We start from the raw sequence: 21298 nt of genomic DNA, 5'->3' as shown, positions 1-21298 counted from the left end.
TGTGTATTAGAGTGCCCCCAGTATGCCCAAGATCCAGTCTCCAAAACATGCCCCATCTGAAGCCCTCATGAAGAAAGAGAAGCAGACCAATCTGGACCTGTTTATCCCTCCTCCCCCCACTGTCCCATACACCCCACGGTGAGTGTCTGAGTCAATCAGTCACTTATACAGTCTGTCTGTCTCTCTGTCTTTGTACCCATCATTGTATTTGTCACAGGAGACTGGTGGGAGGAGCCATAGGAGGATGGGCTCATTGTAATGGCTGGAATTGAATAAATAGCTCCTCTCACCAGCCTCCTCTAGAACTCACATTAGTGCTCTGTTAGCTGACCTTGACATTTCCCTTCTTTTCCACCTCATATACCGCTCATCGAAGGGATGGGAAGCCTAAAGTGAGTGTGAAGGTCCAACTGAGACCAAAGGGTTCTCAGTCTCCTAACTCCTTCCTGGATGAGGGTAGACGACGCTTCACCATCGCAGACTATGACAACAAGATCAAAGTCTGTCCTCCCCCTGAGCCCAACATCCAACCAGCCCCAGTAGCCCGCCTGAGACAACGGACCTCCACAAGGGGTCAGTACCATAACAGACACACATGCACGCTCGCACACACAAGCACACACCAACAAGAACCCCAGCTAGCACATTTGGTTCCTTGGAAGTTGTGGGAACTAGTGACGCATAGGTTGACTCATAACTTGCATTACATTTTCTCCCCGGTCCCTAAATGTCTTTGCTAGGTGAAAAAAGCAGAGATGACAGAGAAAGTTTTACCGATGTTAACTAGATTGATGCATTAATTATATCATTTATGACATTATTCTGGTGAGCAAGTGTTTATTTAGTCTTCTAGGGCAACATATAATGACAGAAGAGAAGCTGCCTGTATCTAAGTATAGTTGACTAACAAATAGCCTACCAAAATGTTGGAAATTATAAGCAGATCAATTCCTGCACCCCCACTCAGAAAGATTGATGATATTGATATTGGCATAAGTAGTAATTACAGAACATTTGAACTCTACTTTACAGGTAAACAGCGGCCCCTGTCCATGCCTGTAGACTCGTGTTTGGGCATGTCGGATTCGTCCTCCAGACCCTGGCCTCAAGGGAGGAAAGGTAAGCATGCTACAGCTACAGGACACCTGCCTGGTTGAAACACCGCCAAAACAAAGCAGCGCAGTAACTCAGAATGTGTCCCAAATGGTACCAAATTCCCTAAATAGTGCACTACATTTCACCAGAGCCCATCTGGCTCTGGTCAAAAGTAGTGCACTATTTACGGAATAGCCCAGCTAGCACATTTGGTTCCTTGGAAGTTGTGGGAACGTACGTTTTTGGTTTCCCATTGGTTCTGGGAACAAAGCCATACGTTTCCTGACCGGTAAAACTGAATGTTTTTTTTTACATTTTGAGAACGGAAGTGAACATTTTGCCTGTTCTGGGAATGTTCATTTTTAGGTTAAAGGGAGGTTCTGAGAACCTTTTACTATGGTTCCCTGAAAGATTTCCTGGGAGGCTTTATTAACGTTCTGAGAACAGAAATGATAGGTTATTTAATGACATTCTGAGAACATGTTTCGATAAAACTTTTAATAACATTGCTACCTTAGTTGGGGTTAACTGTTTTAAACTCCAAGCACAGATAGGACACATGGATACTAATTTGCTTAGGTATTAATTATGCCAAATTTGAACACTACCAACAAAAGGAGCTGATCAAAAGCGGGGGAAGGGAGCTTAAAGGGACCAAATTCGGTCTCAATGACCAATTTCCAAGGGAGATAAACGAACGTCGTAAGAGACTGTATCCGGTACAAAGGCAACAAAGGGAGAAGGGTTCTCATTGTGGACAAACTCTTTATAGATGGACAGCTATTCCGAGACAGCTCCATAACACCATGGCTGATTCTCAATTCTACAGAGACTTCAGGTTATAAAAAAAATAAAGTATGGGAACTGTAAAAATATCTGAACACTATGAAGTGGATATGAACACACACATACTCAATTACATGCTCGCCTACACATATGGACTACATACACACACACACCTGAGCTCGCTCTCTTCTCTCACTATCTTTCTCTCTTTTCTCTTCTCTCTCTCCATTATTGAGAACTGTTTTATAATTTAATGTGTTTATTGTTTATCTATCTTTTTTTATGTATTTGTCTACAAGTTTATACATGTTTACAACAAGCAAGGGGAAGATATCAGAATAGGGGCATTAATAATAACATATTGTACGGAATACATTTGTACTGTAGTGAAGCCGTCTCTATAGTAATGCAAGGTCTCTTTCATGATCATGTGAAACGTCAATTGCTATGGAATTGCTGGGATGTGTTTTCCAATGATGTTTGAGGTAATTAAGATGGAACTATGACGGTGATACGATATGGAATACAATTATCACCATGAATATTAAGGCTATACGCACAACATATTACACACATATACATTTAACTATGCAAATTGGCAGAGTTATTATTTATTTGGACATCACGCATTATAGTCTTACTCTTATACAGACATCGTACACACTCTCACAAAATCACATGCAATATCATACACATCAACCTACTCAGATTTACTAGACACAAAATATCTTGTCTCAATTTTCTAACATCTGTGGCATTGGCAAACAGGCAAGGGAATAAAACAAATATTGCTATAACCTATTTCTTGAATTCTAAATATCAGACATTTGAAAGCACTAATTTTGACCATCATAATACCTCTGATGGCAGTAACTTTACAAGCACTAACTATGGTCAATTTAGACTAAGAATAGTATCTAGCTATGGTAAGGGTCGAAATAAGTATAGCCAGTTATAATTGTAATGGTTTAGCAGATTATATAAAAAAAAGATCAGTCCATGCCCATGGCTAAAAGAAAAGGAATATAACCTATACAGGAAACTCACTCTACCGCCATAGATGAAGTTACGTGGGAAAAGGAATGGGGTGGTGAAATATTTCTGTCATGGACAAAGGAACTCAAAAGGAGTGATGATAGTAATTAACAAAAATGTCTGAATGTGCAAACAGGAATGATTTGCAAGGAAGGTGGATCCTTTTGAATATGAAAATGGATGAAAAAAAGATTTGGCTCATTAATCTATATGGTCCAAATCATGGTGATCCATACATTTTTGAAAACATTTATACCAATTTATTGAACTTACAGGCAACAAATTATCAAATCCTTATGGTAGGAGACTATAACACAGTGTTAAGTACCTCAATGGACCATAAAGGTAATCTACAAACTATCATCACCGTGCCCTTAAGGAAATCACAAATATTATGGACACATTAGAAATAGTGGATATTTGGAGACTAAAAAACCCTGACTTAGAGAGAGATATGGAGGAGACTTAACTTCTTGACGCATTCATCCAGTTAGCGGGATCATTTTCATCAACACCCGCTGAATTGCAGCGCACCAAATTCAAATTAAATTACTAAACATATTTAATTTTTATGAAATCACAAGTGCAATATAGCAAAAAAACAGCTTAGCTTGTTGTTAATCCACATGGCGTGTCAGATTTCAATACAGCTTTTCGGCGAAAGCGTAACAAGCGTTTATGTAAGAATATCTCTCTCAGTAGACAAAATATTACAAACACCGAGCAGCCAATTAGATTGGTCACGAAAGTCAGAAAAGCAATAGATTAAATCGCTTACCTTTGATGATCTTCGGATGTTTGCACTCACAAGACTCCCAGTTACACAATAAATGTTCCTTTTGTTCCATAAAGATTATTTTTATATCCAAAATACCTCCATTTGTTTGGCGCGTTATGTTCAGAAATCCACAGGCTCGAGGGGTCATGACATCGCAGACGAAAATTCCAAATAGTATCCGTAATATCCACAGAAACATGTAAAACGTTTTTATAATCAATCCTCAGGTTGTTTTAAAAATATATAATTGATAATATATCAACCGGGACTGTTGCTTTTTTAATAGGAGAGGGAGAGACAATGGCTGCCCCACTCTGTTGCGCAAGCAAAACTCTGCAAACACCCAGCTATCCACTGACGCAATGTTATCTTTCTCGCTCATTTTTCAAAATAAAAGCCCGAAACTATGTCTAAAGACTGTTGACACCTTGAGGACGCCATAGGAAAAGGAATCTGGTTGATATCCCTTTAAATGGAGCGAAGGCAGGCTATGGAACATGGAGCTTTCAAAATAGAAACCACTTCCTGGTTTGATTTTCCTCAGGTTTTCCTCAGGTTTTCGCCTTCAATATCAGTTCTGTTATACTCACAGACAATATTTTGACAGTTTTCTATCCTAATCTGACAATTATATGCATATTCTAGTTTCTGGGCCTGAGAAATAGGCCGTTTCAAATTGGTACGTTTTTTAGCCAAAAACGAAAATCCTGCCCCCTACACTCAAGAAGTTAATCAAGCTAGTCGTCTTGACTACTTTCTTGTCTCTTTCTCTCTTGCATCAAAGGTTAAAAAAAGTTTTAATAGGAGACAGAATGCGATCAGATCATCATCTAATTGGTATTCACATAACTCTTATAGATTCTCCACGTGGACAGGGATATTGGACATTTTATCAAAATGGCAGCAGAGAACTGGAAGGAAAGGCGGCCGAAGAAGGAATTGGCTCTGGGGGTGACCAGTGAAATATACCTGCTGGAGCACGTGCTAAGGTTTGGTGCTGCTATGGTGACCAGTGAGCTGAGATAAGGCGGGGCTTTACCTAGCAAAGACTTATAGATGACCTGGAGCTGGTGGGTTTGGCGACGAATATGAAGCGAGCCAACAAGGTCACAGTATTTGGGGCTTTGGTGACAAAACGGATGGCACTGTGATAGACTGCATCCAATTTGCTAAGTAGAGTGTTGGAGGCTATTTTGTAAATGACATCTAAATGACATTTTGTAAATTTTGTAAATGACATCACCGAAGTCAAGGATCGGTAGGATAGTCAGTTTTACGAGGGTATGTTTGGCAGCATGCGTGAAGGATGCTTTGTTGCGAAATAGGAAGCCGATTCTAGATTTAATTTTGGATTGGACATGCTTAATGTGAGTACAGGTAGATAGCAATAAAAACGATACTACAGAGATACAAAATAAGTTAGATGAAAAACAAAAAGAACTAGAGGAACTTATTCAAGAATGATCTAATGTAATCTGTTATAAAAGAAAGCAAACTGGATGGAATATAGAGAAAAATGCACAAAAAAGAAACGCTAACAAAATTTGCATAAACTCGTTACTGAAGACATCTATGATTCTCCGAATTATATTCAAAGACGAAGCTAATTATTTTAGGCAGATATTCTCTTTTCCGTCTCATCCTCTCCCACTGAATGAAAATTACGGTAAGGAATTCTTTCCAAATAATATAAAAAATAGAAAATTATCAAATGTACTGAAAGATCAGTGCAAAGGCCAAATTACAGAGGAATAACTTTTTGAGGCTATTAAATCCTTTCAGTCTGGATAAACCCCAGGGCTTGATGGCATACCGATAGAGACTAAAAGCTCCATTGTTAGATTGTTTTAACTAATCCTATAGCAATGGTAGTCTGTCAGGTACTCAGCAGGAAGGTCTGATTTCTCTATTATTAAAACAAGACCCAGATGGCAAATATAAAGATCCAGTCTATCTAAAAAACTGGAGGCCCCTTACACTTTAATGTTGTGATTCAAAAATACTAGCACTCAGAATTAAAAGGGTTTTACCAGGTTTTGTTCATCCTGATCAGACAGTTTTTTTTACATGGATGATACATTCGAGATAATATACGACAACTACTAGAAGTAATGGAACATCATGAAACATCTAAGAAGCCAGGCCTGGTATTTTGAAAAGGCATTTGATAAAGTAAGACTGGATTTTATTTATAAATGCCTGGATTTTTTCAATTTTGGTAATTCTCTTATAAAATGGGTAAAAATAATGTAAAGCAACTCCAGGTGTAAAATAGTACATAATGACTACTTCTCAGAGAGTTTTGAAATTGTCAAGAGGAGTTAAACAAGGGTGTCTGCTGTCACCATATCTATTTGTTATGTCCATTGAAATGCTAGCTATTAAAATCAGATCCAAGAACAACATTAGAGGATTAGAAATTGAAGGCTTAAAAACAAAGGTGTCCATGTATGCCGATGACTCAGGTTTTATATTAAGTCTGCAAGCTAAATAACTTTTCTGTACTCTCTGGACTAACACCCAATTATGATAAGTGCACAATATTATGTATTGGATCTTTAAAAAATATAACTTTTACATTATCCTGCAGTTTACCTATAAAATGGGCTGATGGTGAAATAGACATACTTGGTATTCATATCACAAAAGATATAAGTAAGCTCTCCTCAATGAATTTCAATAGAAAACTTGTCCAAATAGACAAGACCCCGCAACCATGGAGAGGTAAATATACCTGTCTATTTATGGAAAAATTGCCCTGATTAACTCCTTAGTCATATCACAGTTTACTCACTTACTTATGGCCCTGCCTACTCCTGATGATTCATTTTTCAAATCATATGAGCAAAAAATAATTCGCTTTATCTGGGACGTTAAACCAGACAAAATGAAACGTGCCTATCTACAAACGTCCCTTTTTCAGGACCCTGTCTTTCAAAGATAATTCATAAAAATCCAAATAACTTCACAGATCTTAATTGTAAAGGGTTTAAACACTGTTTCTCATGCTTGTTCAGTGAACCATAAACAATTAATGAACATGCACCTGCGAAACGGTCATTAAGACACTAACAGCTTACAGACGGTAGGCAATTATGGTCACAGTTGTGAAAACTTAGGACACTAAATAGGCCTTTCTACTGACTCTGAAAAACACCAAAATAAAGATGCCCAGGGACCCTGCTCATCTGCTTGAACGTGTCTTAAACATGCTGCAAGGAGGCTTGAGGACTGCAGATGTGGCCGTGCGTTACAGGGAAGACATTCTCCTCCCTCATGTGGTACCCTTCCTGCAGACTCATCCTGACATGACCCTCCAGCATGACAATGCCACCAGCCATATTTCTCATTCTGTGCGTGATTTCCTGCAAGACAGGAATGTCAGTGTTCCGCTATGGCCAGCGAAGAGCCCGGATCTCAATGCCATTGAGTACATCTGGGACCTGTTGGATCGGAGGGTGAGGGCTAGGGCCATTCCCCTCAGAAATGTCCGGGAACTTGCAAGTGCCTTGGTGGAAGAGTGGGGTAACATCTCACAGCAAGACCTGGCAAATCTGGTGCAGTCCATGAGGAGGAGATGCACTGCAGTACTTAATGCAGCTGGTGGCCACACCATATACTGACTGTTACTTTTGATAAGATAAGCTTCACTTATTCAAAAGTTTTACTTGAACCCTAAATGGTTATCAAGTAAAAAAAACTCATCCATTGTTTAAAAATTGCCTTTTTGTCTTTGTGCAGATTGTCATGTCTAATTTTCAATTAATTTCAAACAAGCATTGCAGAGCTGGCTACAATTTCAATTTCGTCCCCATGAAAAGATAGAACAAATATTACAACAAATATTATGGTTGAACTCAAATGTGCTGGTTGATAAAATACCTGTATTTATGGGAAAGATGTTGGAAAAGGGTATTTTATTCTTAAATTTTATTGTAAATTGGAATGGTGAAGTTATGTCCTTCATGGAGTTATCAGAATTGTACGGGAAGGTCTGTTCAATCCAAGAGTACAACCAATTGATTACAGCATTACCCCCAAAATGGAGGAGGCAGGTGGCAGCGGGAGGAGGTAGGGAACTGGTCTGTCTGCCCAATATAATGGTGTAGCGGCTTTCCTCCCGGGAAGGAGCGGTGGACCAAAATGCAGCGTGGTTATAGTTAATGGTTTTTAATAAGAAAACTCAACATGAACATAATACAAAACAATAAACGTGACAAAACCGAAACAGCCCTATCTGGTGCAACAAACACAAAGACAGGAAACAACCACCCACAAAATACTCAAAGAATATGGCTGCCTAAATATGGTTCCCAATCAGAGACAACGATAAACACCTGCCTCTGATTGAGAACCACTCTAGGCAACCATAGACTTACCTAGACAACTACACTGAACACAACCCCATAAATCTAATAATCCCCTAGACAAGACGAAACACAATAAATCACCCATGTCACACCCTGGCCTAACCAAAATAATAAAGAAAACACAGATAACTAAGGCCAGGGCGTGACAAAAGGATCAAAACTGGCGGAGGAATAAAAATAGCATAAATAGGAAAGTATACCAGTTTCACTTGAGGACCAGGATGTTGTCAACTGTGCCATACAGATTGCAAAATAGTTGGGAAGAGATTTTTGATGTACCGATTCCATGATACAGGGTGTATGAGTTGATATATAAAACAAAGCAAGATTCAAGACTTTGTGCATTTCAGCTAAAATTATTAAATAGAATTCTTGCCACCAACAAAATGTTGAATATTTGAGGCATAAAATCATGGAAGCTCTGCAGGGTTTGTTGTGAGGATACAGAATCAATAGACCATTTATTTTGGTATTGCCCTCGAGTAACCTGTTTCTGGTCTCAGGTTCAGGAATGGCTGAAAATGCATAGCATTGATCTAAAATTGACCCTAGAAATAGTACTGTTAGGAGATCTGGAGAGACCGGGACAGTCAATTACTAATATACTGTACTAATACTCTAAGTAAAACTATTTATCTTCAACTCGCAATCTGTGGATTCTATTCAATTAGATAGATTGAAGTTGTACGTTAAACATCACAGCATAGTTGAAAGATATGTGTTGCTAGAGATATTTTTGTTGCATTGTTGTTTGTTGTTTTCTTCTGTCTTTTTCTTTTTTCTCTTTAGTTCATTCTCTTGGTTGTTGTTTCTTTGGGGGGTTCTTGGGAGTGGGGTATGGAATTAATTGTATTTTTTAATTGTATTTTTCTTCTTGGGGGGGGGGGGACTGTGGGAGGGGTCTCTAATGGTTGAGGGACAGCAATTGGGGAACTGTGGGGGGATATTGGAGGGTTCAGGTTCACATTTTTTGGCCTGGTTTGAGATCTGTCAACATGCCCTTGAGCTGAGTATTGACCCTGGATGCTTCTGTGTGTCGCTCTGAATGGGAGTCTGTTGGATGACTGGAATGATGTAGTTATTGAGTGGCTTCACTGAAATTATATTGAATGTTTCGGATATTCAATAAAGAAAAAGTTTTTTTTTTTAATTAAACATTTATTTTAGCACGCCATCAGTGAGGCTCAAAGCTATGATCTTCTGTTCTCTATCACATGGAATTAATCCACTGCGCCACAAGGATGGAGCTATCGTGCCGTGTTTTTTTAAACTCATACAAAGCTGTACATTTTAGTCTATTCAAATAGACCCAATTTCAAAGTGAACAAGCATTCATTAAGCTCAAGTCTGGCCAATTAGTGTGTGCGGCCAACACACCTGAACACACTTAACAGGATAGGGTTTTGTTGGCGCTGAGAACTGAATGTATGTGTTTAAATAGAACCAGAAAACTTTATGCTTAAATACTGAAATTCCCACAGAGAACATTGTTTCTTAACATTCTATGAACTTTCTGGGAACATGACTTCTACTTGAACCATGGGGAAACCTGTATAAAACGTTATGCTGAAGTACTGAAATGCCCACAGAGAACATTGTTTCTTAATAACGTTCTCTGAACTTTCTGGGAACATGACTTCTACTTGAACCATGGGGAAACCTGTATAAAACGTTATGGTTAAATACTGACATTTCCACAGAGAACATTGTTTCTTAATAACGTTCTCTGAACTTTCTGGGAACATGACTTCTACTTGAACCATGGGGAAACCTGTATAAAACGTTATGCTGAAGTACTGAAATCCCCACAGAAGAATGTTGTTTCTTAACATTCTTTGAACAATTTGAGAAAATTACTTTAAAATAGAACCCTGAGGAAACCATTAGGAAACGTTATGCTGAAGTATTGAAATTCCCACCTTAGAAACATATGCTTCTCAGAATGTTATGTGCTAGCTGGGTATCCTGCACCATTCCCAGAACATTGTGGGAAGGTTGCATGCAAAATAACCATAGGACAACCACACTCTCATCAACGTCTAACAAACATATGGCTCTCAGAACGTTATGTGCTAGCTCTGAGGGTATCATTTGGGACGGAACCTAACTGAGGCTAATCTACTGTTATCAAAATGGCCATTTCACAGGCTTATTTACTCTGCAGAACAAACTGAGGCCGGCTTGGACTGCGTGCCTCGAATTCTTAAGTCGTTGTTCATTAACTTTAGGGTAAGCTCCAGCATAACCACTGTTGATTTTGGCCACAACTCCTTCTTAGACTGACTTAACCTTGAACAGAGAGGGTTCGGCAGGTGTTGTGTAAGTGCTGATGTAAAAAGGGCTTTATTAAATCCATTTGAATAATTGATTGAGATGCCTGTCTGTCTGTCTGTTTACCCCTACAGGAGAGGACATCCTCCACAGATACCTGAGTAACGAGCGGATCGCCACCATCTCTGAGGAGGCCCCGTACTTTCCCCTACCCTACAGACCCCTGGAGGGGCGGTCTGGCCAGCTGATCCATGGCGTCGACCACATTAGGGGCTCCCAGTGCTTCATCAATGCTGACCTGCACAACAGCACCACCATCCCATACCGGGAGGCATCATCCAAAAATTCCCCAGCTACGACTGTGATCCCTGCTGCTGCTACTCCCAAACATCCTCCTTCGGAACCCACTTCGATCCTGGGGGGCTGGCTAGCCCGCCTCAGGCTGCTGAGTCATTGACGAGTGCCTCGACCTTGTGGAACATGTCCCCCCCCCACAGTGCCTTTACCTTGCTATCATCGAATAATGGTCTGGCTACTCTACTCAGTATTCCGACTTACACGTACCAAACCTGGAACGTTCTGTTGGAACTTGGAGCGCTAAAGCAGCCTTTGGAAGCTCTGACGGAAGGTCTTGCTTAATTTCAACACCGCATAATGTAGTGGTAGACCATTTGGTTGGATCTCTTGCTATATTTGAACTCCTCGGGGTGACACATTTTTCGTTTAGATTCAAAATGCTGACAGATTCTGACAGTGTTCCATCTTTTGTGGAGGGATAAAAGAAAATGCCAAGTATAAAGAAGTATTATAGAAAAGAATTCAGGTTTAGAAACGTTTGCCTTGCTTCTGTAGGTGAACTCTCCTATGTGTAAACTGTTAAGTTATTTAGTTTGTGTCTGTCTAGAGACTTCTTGTAAATATGTTTAGATCTTTTTCAGAAGTTGATTTGATTTCACTTGGAAGTTGATATAGATACAATGCCTATCATTTTTACTGGAGCTAGTGTGCTTCTCTCTTCATAGTGTTCCATGTTATTATGCGCTGGAAATGACTGCCAGAGTTGGCCTTTTTTTAAGCTACCGTGTGTCCAGTGCTGTAACAAACCGTGTCAGTGTGTGTGTGTCCGTGCGTGTGTGTCCGTGCCTGTGTGTGAGTGAGCGTCCGTGCGTGTGTGTGAGTGAGCGTCAGTGCGTTTGTGAGTGAGCGTCCGTGCGTGTGTGTGTGAGCATCCGTGTGTGTGTATATGTGTGTGTGTGTGAGTGAGCGTCAGTGCGTGCATATTTTTGTGAAGTTCAGGTAACATTTTTTTTTTAAAACGTGTAACTACTTTATCTCACTAACTGGTCCTCAATAAAGCTGGTGTGACCATTGATGTGTTTCAACACTTACAGGGGGCACTGTTTTGAAGCCACCGCACCTCCATCTTGGCATTCCTCCTCCTTTGTAAAAAATATTTAGGAAGATATGGAAATGCATTTATTAATGTCTACATTTAGTTTTTGCCACATTTATTATATTACAGACACCTTAATGCAGACGTCTAAATTATATTATAGCAGCTAAACATAAATATAAAACATTGTAACATTGTATTTTTTATACTTAATTAAATACAGTGCCTTGGTCCTTGAAACCTTTAATTGCAATAATGTAGAATTCCGCCAATTCCTATGGAGGACTGCGCCTACTGGGGAATGCCAATATGGCTGAATGGTGGCTTCAAAGACTCAATAGCCAATACATAGAAAACTCAATCCAGGGTTTGTATACATCATTGGGTGTGACTCACTGTGAAACCATAACATGATGTCATGACCAGGAAGACAGTGCCTTAGCAAGAGTAACCATACATACTAAACATATGGAAGAGCTGTGAAGCTTGTCTTAAAGGAGGAAATCAGTGTGGTAATTCCAATGAATGGGTCTCTTTAATATATTTCTGCACCATAGGACAAGTTTTACGCATAAATGTCTAGCAACTCACAAGACTTTGCAAGTGCTTTGCAATATGAATACCTCTGTAATAGTTTCAAAACTATAATAAAAACGTGCAATCCACTTTTGGTTGCGTCTTTCTTGTTTGTTCTTTCTTCTCAACAATAATTAGAAAAAGTCATTTTTGAAGTTATACAATTATTCTATAATTATCACAATTATCATAGAGTTTGTTGTCGCTTAAAGCTCTGACACTGTTTGATCACAGAAAGGACTATACACGGTATTTCACAATCAGTCTGGAACAGTGGCGTCATTAAGCCTGGGCTTGTTTTTGATGGTAAAAAAAATAAATATATATATATATATATATATATATATATATATATATATATATATATACATATACACACACAGTGCATTCGGAAGTATTCGGACCCCTTGACTTTTTCCTCATTTTGTTACGTCACAGTCTTATTCTAAAATGGATGAAAAAAAAATGTTTAGCTCATCAATCTTCACACAATAACCCATAAACTTGAGAAATCTGTGGCATTGTGTTGTGTGACAAAACTGCACATTTTAGAATGGCCTTTTATTGTCCCCAGCACAAGGTGCACTTGTGTAATGACCATGCTGTTTAATCAGCTTCTTGATATGCCACACCTGTCAGGTGGATGGATTATCTTGGCAAATGAGAAATGCTCACTAACAAGGATGTAAACAAATTTGTGCAAAAACAATTGCATATGGAAAATGTCTGGGATCTTCTATTTCAGCTCATGAACCATGGGAGCAACACTTTACATGTTGCGTTTCTATTTTTTTATCAGTATATTCTGGACTCTGACATTGCTTTGTTTTCAATTGATAGGTATACTGCACGGTTGGAGCTAGAAACATGAGCATTTCGCTGCACCTGCGATAACATCTGCAAAATATGTGTACGCAACCAATAAAATTGGACTCGAATTTGACAGCAACAGCTAAGACACAGACAGCAACAGACAAGACACAGAAGAGGGCAGATGGAGAGAGAACAGAGCCGGGTTGAGCACACACAGTAGACCATCACGTCAAGCTGCTCTATCGATTATAATGAGTTGTATTTATTTGCACAATTTATAAGAGGTGAAATACAGACAGTGGAAAAGTAAAACATGGTTTACAAAGCATTTGCATTTCCAGGACGGGATGAGAGATGAAGGTAGACAAGAGGAAGTAAAATATAATACCAAGAGACAGCAACGGAAGAGCAGTGGTGGAAAAAGTATCAAACTGGCATACTTGAGTAAAAGTAAAGATACCTTAATAGAAAATGACTCAAGTAAAAGTAAAAGTCACCAAGTAAAGTTCTACTTGTGTAAAAGTCAAAAGTCTAAAAGTATTTGGTTTAAAATATACTTAAGTATCAAACGTTAAAGTAAAAGTATAAATCATTTAAAATTCCTTATATTAAGCGAACCAGATTGCACCACTTTCTTGTTTTTTTTTTAATTTACGGAAAGCCAGGGGCACGCTCCAACATTCAGATATAATTTACAAACAAAGCATGTGTGTTTAGTGAGTCCTCCAGATCAGAGGCAGTAGGGTTGACCAGGTAAGTACGTGAATTGGACTTTTCCTGTCCTGCAAAGCATTCAAAATATAACGAGTACTTTCGGGTGTCAAGGAAAATGTATGGAGTAAAAAGTACAATGTTTTCTTTAGGAATGTAGTAATGGTAAAGTAAAGTACAGATACCCCAAAAAACGACTTAAGTGGTACTTTAAAGTATTTTTACTTAAGTACTTTACACCACTGCAGAAGAGATACAACAACAGATGACACAGAGGAAACGATGGAGAGAGGCAGAGGAGGGGTGAGCACACACTAGACTGTATCACCTGTTGGATTCTGGCTTGACATATACTTATTCATGTTACCATACTAGAACTTATTGATTACTTGACATGTATAAGAAATGTATATGTTGGGGGGGTCAATGAAGGGTGAATAGGAACTTTGTGTATAGAAAGTTACTGGGTGAGATACAGGGAAGTTCCAAAAATGTATATTCTGTTCAAACTTGTTATTGCTGAATATTAATATGAATAATATAAAGGAGGAGGCAAAGAGCAACAGTCTAGTTTCAGTTCCTGATCATTCAGGCCAGTTGCTGTGGAACTAGGACCATGAGAGATGTGGAACTAGGACCATGAGAGATGTGGATCTAGGACCATGAGAGATGTGGAACTAGGACCATGAGAGATGTGGAACTAGGACCATGAGAGATGTGGAACTAGGACCATGAGAGATGTGGAACTAGGACCATGAGAGATGTGGAACTAGGACCATGAGAGATGTGGAACTAGGACCATGAGAGATGTGGAACTAGGACCATGAGAGATGTGGAACTAGGACCATGAGAGATGTGGAACTAGGACCATGAGAGATGTGGAACTAGGACCATGAGAGATGTGGAACTAGGACCATGAGAGATGTGGAACTAGGACCATGAGAGATGTGGAACTAGGACCATGAGAGATGTGGAACTAGGACCATGAGAGATGTGGAACTAGGACCATGAGAGATGTGGAACTAGGACCATGAGAGATGTGGAACTCAACTCGAGATAAGGTCAACAGTTGAAGAGAGAAGACGCTGCTGAAGACGCTGCCGAAGACCATCTGACTACAGTCCTATCCCAGACAAACACACTTCCACACCCATGAGGGTCCTAGACTTAGGCAGGGCCATGACACTACCGGTAAGAGGAACCGACTGAGTTTCTGCCTAACAACAGAGAAGGATTGTTTATCTAAGACATACTGTACAAGGAGGTGACTCATGGTCGGAGGGTATAAATATGTGCTTTTGTGACTTGTATGTTGTGGTCACAGCTGAAGCACCCAGTCGGTTGAATAAACTCGGTTCAAGCTTTTTCTCGTTGTCCGTTTGAGCTGCTCTATGGATTATAATTACTGCACAGTAATTGTGTGTGTGTGTGTGTGTGTGTGTGTGTGTGTGTGTGTGTGTGTGTGTGTGTGTGTAGTAGTTGAGTGGTTTTTGGTAATATACTGTAGATGTATGTGTTCCAGAGAAGAGAGTGTTCCGGAGTACAGAGAACTACAGTAACTACTGTAATTGAGTACTGGCAGTGTCTGCCGTGGCAGATGGGAAGGTTATCGGTATCTAATCTCTCAATGTTCGAATCTCTCAATGGTCATCTCAAAGTGTACCAAATTCATGGCTTTAGCTGTTGAAATACTTTGTTGGTGGGGGCCCGGGGGAGAATGCCCCTGGACCCCCATACTGGCTTTGGGCTAAGCCCCCAATATCTTCAAATCCTAGAAACGCCCCTGGTCTGGAATCAAGGATTTAGGCTTACTAACTCACTGTTATACACTACGCAGGTCAGACAGGCAGCCCACAACTGGAAAGGGGTTAAGTTTCAAAATGGAGCACAAATCCCAGATAAAGTATATTTTGAGAGGAATGCATGTAATGTAGTGTGATCATATACCTGAAGAGTAAGGCCTGTGTGTTTCAACCTGCATTCATTTGATTCTTATGTCCCTAGTAGCCTACCGGCAGTATGCAGACTTTAAGAACTACGGCGACACCCAGTGGCTGATGACAAAACAGCAACTGAACAATTTTGAACCAAATACAAGATTAAGAATAATATTTGATTGAATTTATGGAGTTGCATTTTATACATAAATCACATACAATTACTGATCAACTCCATAAGCTAAAAGGTAGCCTAGGCAGAGATAGTAGATTAGTGGGCTATATTTAAATACCTTCTCTGGACTAGGTGATCGGGTTGTTAACATTGTTGAGCGGATGAGTGAAAAGCGGAAGGAGAACCATGCTGAAGTCAAAGAGAGGACATTAGATAAATCCCAACAGTTGGGTGGCAGACGAAACCGAATCTGACTAGAGTGAGTACAAATTACTTGGGGTGGCCGGTGTGATGAAGACGGCCTAAGTCGAGCCTCGATGTCCCAATGATGATAAAGAAGATTCTGGCCCAGTGGGAGTGAAATTTTTGGAGAGAACGGATCCTTGCCTTTTGGCTGATCCATATGTGTTGTCAGGTTGGGTGGAGTGGAGGAGATGTTGGGGACTGTTGGGTCGGAGAAAGTGACTCAAAGTGGACTTGTGATGATTGTTTTGTGATTCTGCAGTTCAGGGACCACGCGACTAGGAACAAGATCTGTGACTTACTTTACTCTCCGGAGCAGGGCGTCATTGAACGTAGTGATAACTGGGCTGGCATTGAGTGTTGAGGAGGATCAACTGAAAATGTTAATTCCCTGTGTCTGTGACGCCCGCCTTTTGGTGCGACGCAGACCCTGTGGAGAGCGTAATGAAACGGAAAAGACACTGAGTTTTGATGCTGTCTTTACCAGACAAAGTCAAGGATATGTCAGTTATCCCATGAGAGCTTTTGTCCCAAACCCATTACGGTGTTTTAGGTGCCAAGCCTATGTATAGGAGGGAGATTCCTAGATGTGAGAAGTGTGAGAAGTGTGCAAGAGGGCATGAGACAAAGGTGTAGTATCAGGGGAAAAAGTTTGGTTAACCTCGAGGTTAAAGAGGTTAACTGTAGGGGTACTCATGGTGCTGGAGATCAGATGTCTCCGGTGAGAGAAAGGCAGGTTGAGGTACAGAAGTTGTTGTATGCTGAGGCAGTGAAAAGAGCAGTAGAGGAAGATGGGTACAGGGCGAGGGTACCTGAGAGAATTCCTGTGAGTAGACGCAGGCCAATAGAGAGTGATGAGAATAAAACGTGCTTCAGTAAGATTGGTTTCTTAGCGTTCATAGCCATGGTTATCATCTGACCCACAGAAATGAAATTGTAACGTTTTTTTTCCGTTGAAGGAGAGGAGGACCAAAATACAGCACGCTTAGTGTTCAACATGTTTAATAGAGACGGTAACCGAGAACACTACAAAATACAAAACAACAAATGTGAAAACCGAAACAGTCCTATCTGGTGCAATGACACAGACAGAAGACAATCACCCACAAAATATCCAAAGAACATGGCTGCCTAAATATGGTTCCTAATCAGCGACAACGACAGACAGCTGCCTCTAATTGAGAACCAATCTAGGCAACCATAGACATACAAAACTACCTAGAAAGGGACATGTTTATGGGGCCATAAACATACAAAACCCCTAGACCAGCCAAACACATAAATCCCCCATGTCACACCTTGACCTAACCAAAATAATAAAGAAAACAAAGATAACTAAGGCCAGGGCGTGACAGGAATGTAAGTCACAGAAAATAGATGCTGTGGTGGCAGCTGCAGAGAAGTACATGGGATTATGAGATTTTACTGCAGAAGAGTTACAGGGGGTGTTGAATGGTAGTGTCCCGTCTCCAGGCCGTCGGTCTGGTGTAGGATTAGATAGGGTTAAAATAGTGGAATGGTTAATAGGTGGCAGGGTATTTTTTTTCCTTTTTCCTTTTGTATTTTTTGTATTATATCTAAATAACACACTGTGTTCATATTCAATGACCCCCTGTCACAAATCTAGGCTCAAATGAAGGTATCTTTGTTTTTTTCTTATGAGTAAAGGTATTTTCAATCTGTAGCCCCTTCAAACTCATCTCTGGACCTCGAAGCCAGTTCCGCAGCATTTCTTCATTGTTCCCCAGGGACTGATTTAGACATGGAACACCAGGTGTACAATTAGTTATCAGGTAGAACAGAACCAGGAGGCTCCGGACCTCGTAGGGTAGGAGTTGAATTAACCTGCGTTAGCCTAACGCACGTAGAGCTGTGTCTAAAACTGGTGTTTCCCAACTCCGGTGCTTGACTACCGCCAACAGCACTTTTTTTTGTAGCCCTGGGGGAAAAACACCTGATTCAACTTGTCAAGGGCTTGATGATTAGTTGACAAGTAGAATCACGTGGTGCTTGTCCAGTGCCACAACAAAAACATGTACTGTTGTTTGGGGGGGGGGGGGGTTACTGGTCTAAAATATATCACTGCTGGTTGTCCAACCTGCCACAATGAACTGTTTGCATGAATTTACAGACACAACATGCTCTTGTATAAACTGGACAAAAAAATAAACACAACATGTTACAATTTCATATATTTTTAGTTCCAGTTTATAAGGGAATCAGTTAACTGAAATTAATTCATTAGGCCCGAATCTATGGACTTCACATTACTGGGAAAACAGATTTGCATCTTTTGGTCACAGATGCCTTAAAAAAAAAGGTAGGGATCAGTAAGTATCTCATGTGACCACCATTTGCCTCAAGGTTTTCACACACTGTTGCTGTTATTTTGGCCACCAAATCACTGTCATGCTATTGAGGATCCCCATTGGCAGTCAGTTTTATTTTATTTATTTAACATAAAATATCTTGCTGGTCGAATTAAAGCACATTATTATAAACTAATTTCATTGTGAAAAGTAATGTAAAATTGCTTATAATACTCGGGAGAAAAATAAAATAAAAATCAACAACAAATCACAGACCACCTGCAGTACACCGGGTTGAAAACCACTGCCTAGAATGTAGCCTTAACTTGATCTCTTGCATGTAACTTATTTTGATTAACCTCAAATACACTGAATATACCAAACATTAAGAACACCTTCTTAATATTTAGTTGCACCCCTTGTCCTCAGAACAGCCTCAACCTTCTCAGCATTTTTTTTTCCTATTTAATTAATAGAATAAACGTTTGTACTAAAAAACAATGCGCTACTTTATCTAGACGGTCAATTGTTTTATCTCAACTAAAGGTCTGGATGACATAGTCACAAGGTTTCAGTTCATTAATGCCTTAACGAGGAGGGACATGGAGTTTTGTCCGTCTGTCTGTTCCATTGCTAATGTTGCTGAGCCTGTCTGTAGGGCCCATACCTGTAGGGGATGCAGCAAGGAGCCAGCGCAGGCTGTCTGTGAAGGAGCTGGGTCAGGTCGACTGCCAGGACTGGCTCTACAGGAAGAAGGAGCGCAGGGGGGCTTCTTGGGAACTAAATGGAAGAAGTACTGGTTTGTTCTGAAGATGACCTCCCTTCACTGGTATACCTATCAGATGGTGAGTTGTGTTATGTCATTGAGTGTTGGGGCTGAGTCAGTAGACATTATATTAGCTAAATTTCAGTGCTTTATACAGAAATGTATGCCCTTATTGACAGGCATGGCAGACAAAATAATTGGATGAGAATGGCTTGTGTAGTATTCAAAGCTTAAACGGTAATGTGTACTATTCTCCCAGGCAATGTTTTTCCAACCAAACATTCACTTGTCTTGTCACAACATATAATCCTCATGCTGAGAAAGCAGAAGGATACATCAACATGTCAGACTTTGCTGTCGACCTAGCGACAGAGTGCAAGAAGAAGCAGTAAGATTTTTCTGTGCATGGCGATGATCTAATTTAAAGTTTCCATTTGGCCAGTAGGAAAACAGAGTGGTGTGGGGTTAACCACAGTCTTCTTGGTCTGGGTTTGGCTTTTTGTACATTGTTTGAATGTATGGTTCTATCAAAGAAACACACATACTCTTCTCCTCATGTACAGTTGAAGTCAGAAGTTTACATACACTTAGGTTGGAGTCAGTAAAACTCGTTTTTCAACCACTCCACAAATTTCTTGTTAACAAACCATAGTTTTGGCAAGTCAGTTAGGACATCTACTTTGTGCATGACACAAGTCATTTTTCCAACAATTGTTTACAGACATATTATTTCACTTATAATTCACTGTATCACAATTCCAGTGGGTCAGAAGTTTACAAACACTAAGTTGACTGTGTCTTTAAACAGCTTGGAAAATTCCAGAAAATTATAGGCTAATTGATAGGCTAATTGACAGCATTTGAGTCAATTGGAGGTGTACCTGTGGATGTATTTCAAGGCCTACCTTCAAACTCAGTGCCTCTTTGCTTGACATCATGGGAAAATCAAAAGAAATCAGCCAAGACCTCAGAAAAAAATTGTAGACCTCCACAAGTCTGGTTCATCCTTGGGAGCAATTTCCAAACGCCTGAAGGTACCACATTCACCTGTACAAACAATAGTATGCAAGTATAAACACCATGGGACCATGCAGCCGTCATACCGCTCAGGAAGGAGATGCGTTCTGTCTCCTAGAGATGAACATACTTTGGTCGAAGAAGCCGAAGAACACCATCCCAACCGTGAAGCACGGGGGTGACAGCATCATGTTGTGGTTGTGCTTTGCTGCAGGACACTTTGTACAATATAGATGGCATCATGGGGAAGGACAATTAGGTGGATATATTGAAGCAACATCTCAAGACATCAGTCAGGAAGTTAAAGCTTGGTCGCAAATGGGTTTTCCAAATGGACAATGACCCCAAGTTGTGGCAAAATGGCTTAAGGACAACAAAGTCAAGGTATTGGAGTGGCCATCACAAAGCCCTGACCTCATTCCCATAGAAAATTTGTGGGCAGAACTGAAAAAGCATGTGTAAACAAGGAGGCCTACAAACCTGACTCAGTTACACCAGCTCTGTCAGGAGGAATGGGCCAGAATTCACCCAACTTATGGTGGGAAGCTTGTGGAAGGCTACCCGAAACATTTGACCCAAGTTAAACAATTTAAAGGCAATGCTACCAAATACTAATTAACTCTATGTAAACTTATGACCAACTGGGAATGTGATGAAAGAAATAAAAGCGGAAATAAATCATTCTCTCTACTATTATTCTGACATTTCACATTCTTAAAATAAAGTGGTGATCCTAACTGACCTAAGACAGGGAATTTTTACTAGGAATTGTGAAATACTGAGTTTAAAATGTATTTGGCTAAGGTGTATGAAAATGTCAGACTTCAACTATATATTATTCTTATTTTGCCTTTAAGTAGATAGGTTCATTTCTTGGCCATGTAATGGTAAAAGTGGATGTATTTTTTGATCACAGGCATGACTTCCAACACATAAGAGTCATGACTTTCTCACAGAGTCAGCTGAAAGCTTCCCCTCTGCACAGCGCACTTCCCAGGCTGCAGGGAATTGCTGGGCTTTTGC

General features: G+C 40.1%; 2 protein-coding genes across 3 annotated transcripts in view; one reads left to right on the top strand and one right to left on the bottom strand.

Moving 5' to 3' along the window:
• Window positions 1–12399, top strand: part of LOC139407004 (connector enhancer of kinase suppressor of ras 3-like) — a 43761-nt gene extending 31362 nt beyond the window's left edge. Inside the window, exons 10-13 of one of the 2 annotated variants that reach the window (XM_071150241.1) lie at window positions 11–138; window positions 377–573; window positions 1033–1119; window positions 10470–12399. In XM_071150241.1, coding sequence (XP_071006342.1) covers window positions 11–138; window positions 377–573; window positions 1033–1119; window positions 10470–10792 — 735 coding nt within the window. In that variant the 3' untranslated portion in view covers window positions 10793–12399. The remainder of the gene's footprint in view (window positions 1–10; window positions 139–376; window positions 574–1032; window positions 1120–10469) is intronic. The other variant, XM_071150242.1, reaches the window with a different exon arrangement.
• The window catches only part of LOC139407008 (transmembrane protein 242), a 407233-nt gene that overhangs the window by 155601 nt on the left and 230334 nt on the right, over window positions 1–21298 (bottom strand). The window lies entirely within an intron of this gene.

The sequence above is a fragment of the Oncorhynchus clarkii genome, chromosome 4 (genome assembly GCF_045791955.1).
Source record: "Oncorhynchus clarkii lewisi isolate Uvic-CL-2024 chromosome 4, UVic_Ocla_1.0, whole genome shotgun sequence".
NCBI lineage: Eukaryota > Metazoa > Chordata > Actinopteri > Salmoniformes > Salmonidae > Oncorhynchus > Oncorhynchus clarkii.
Note: the sequence above shows the minus strand (reverse complement) of the source record. Positions and strands in the feature narration are given on the sequence as shown.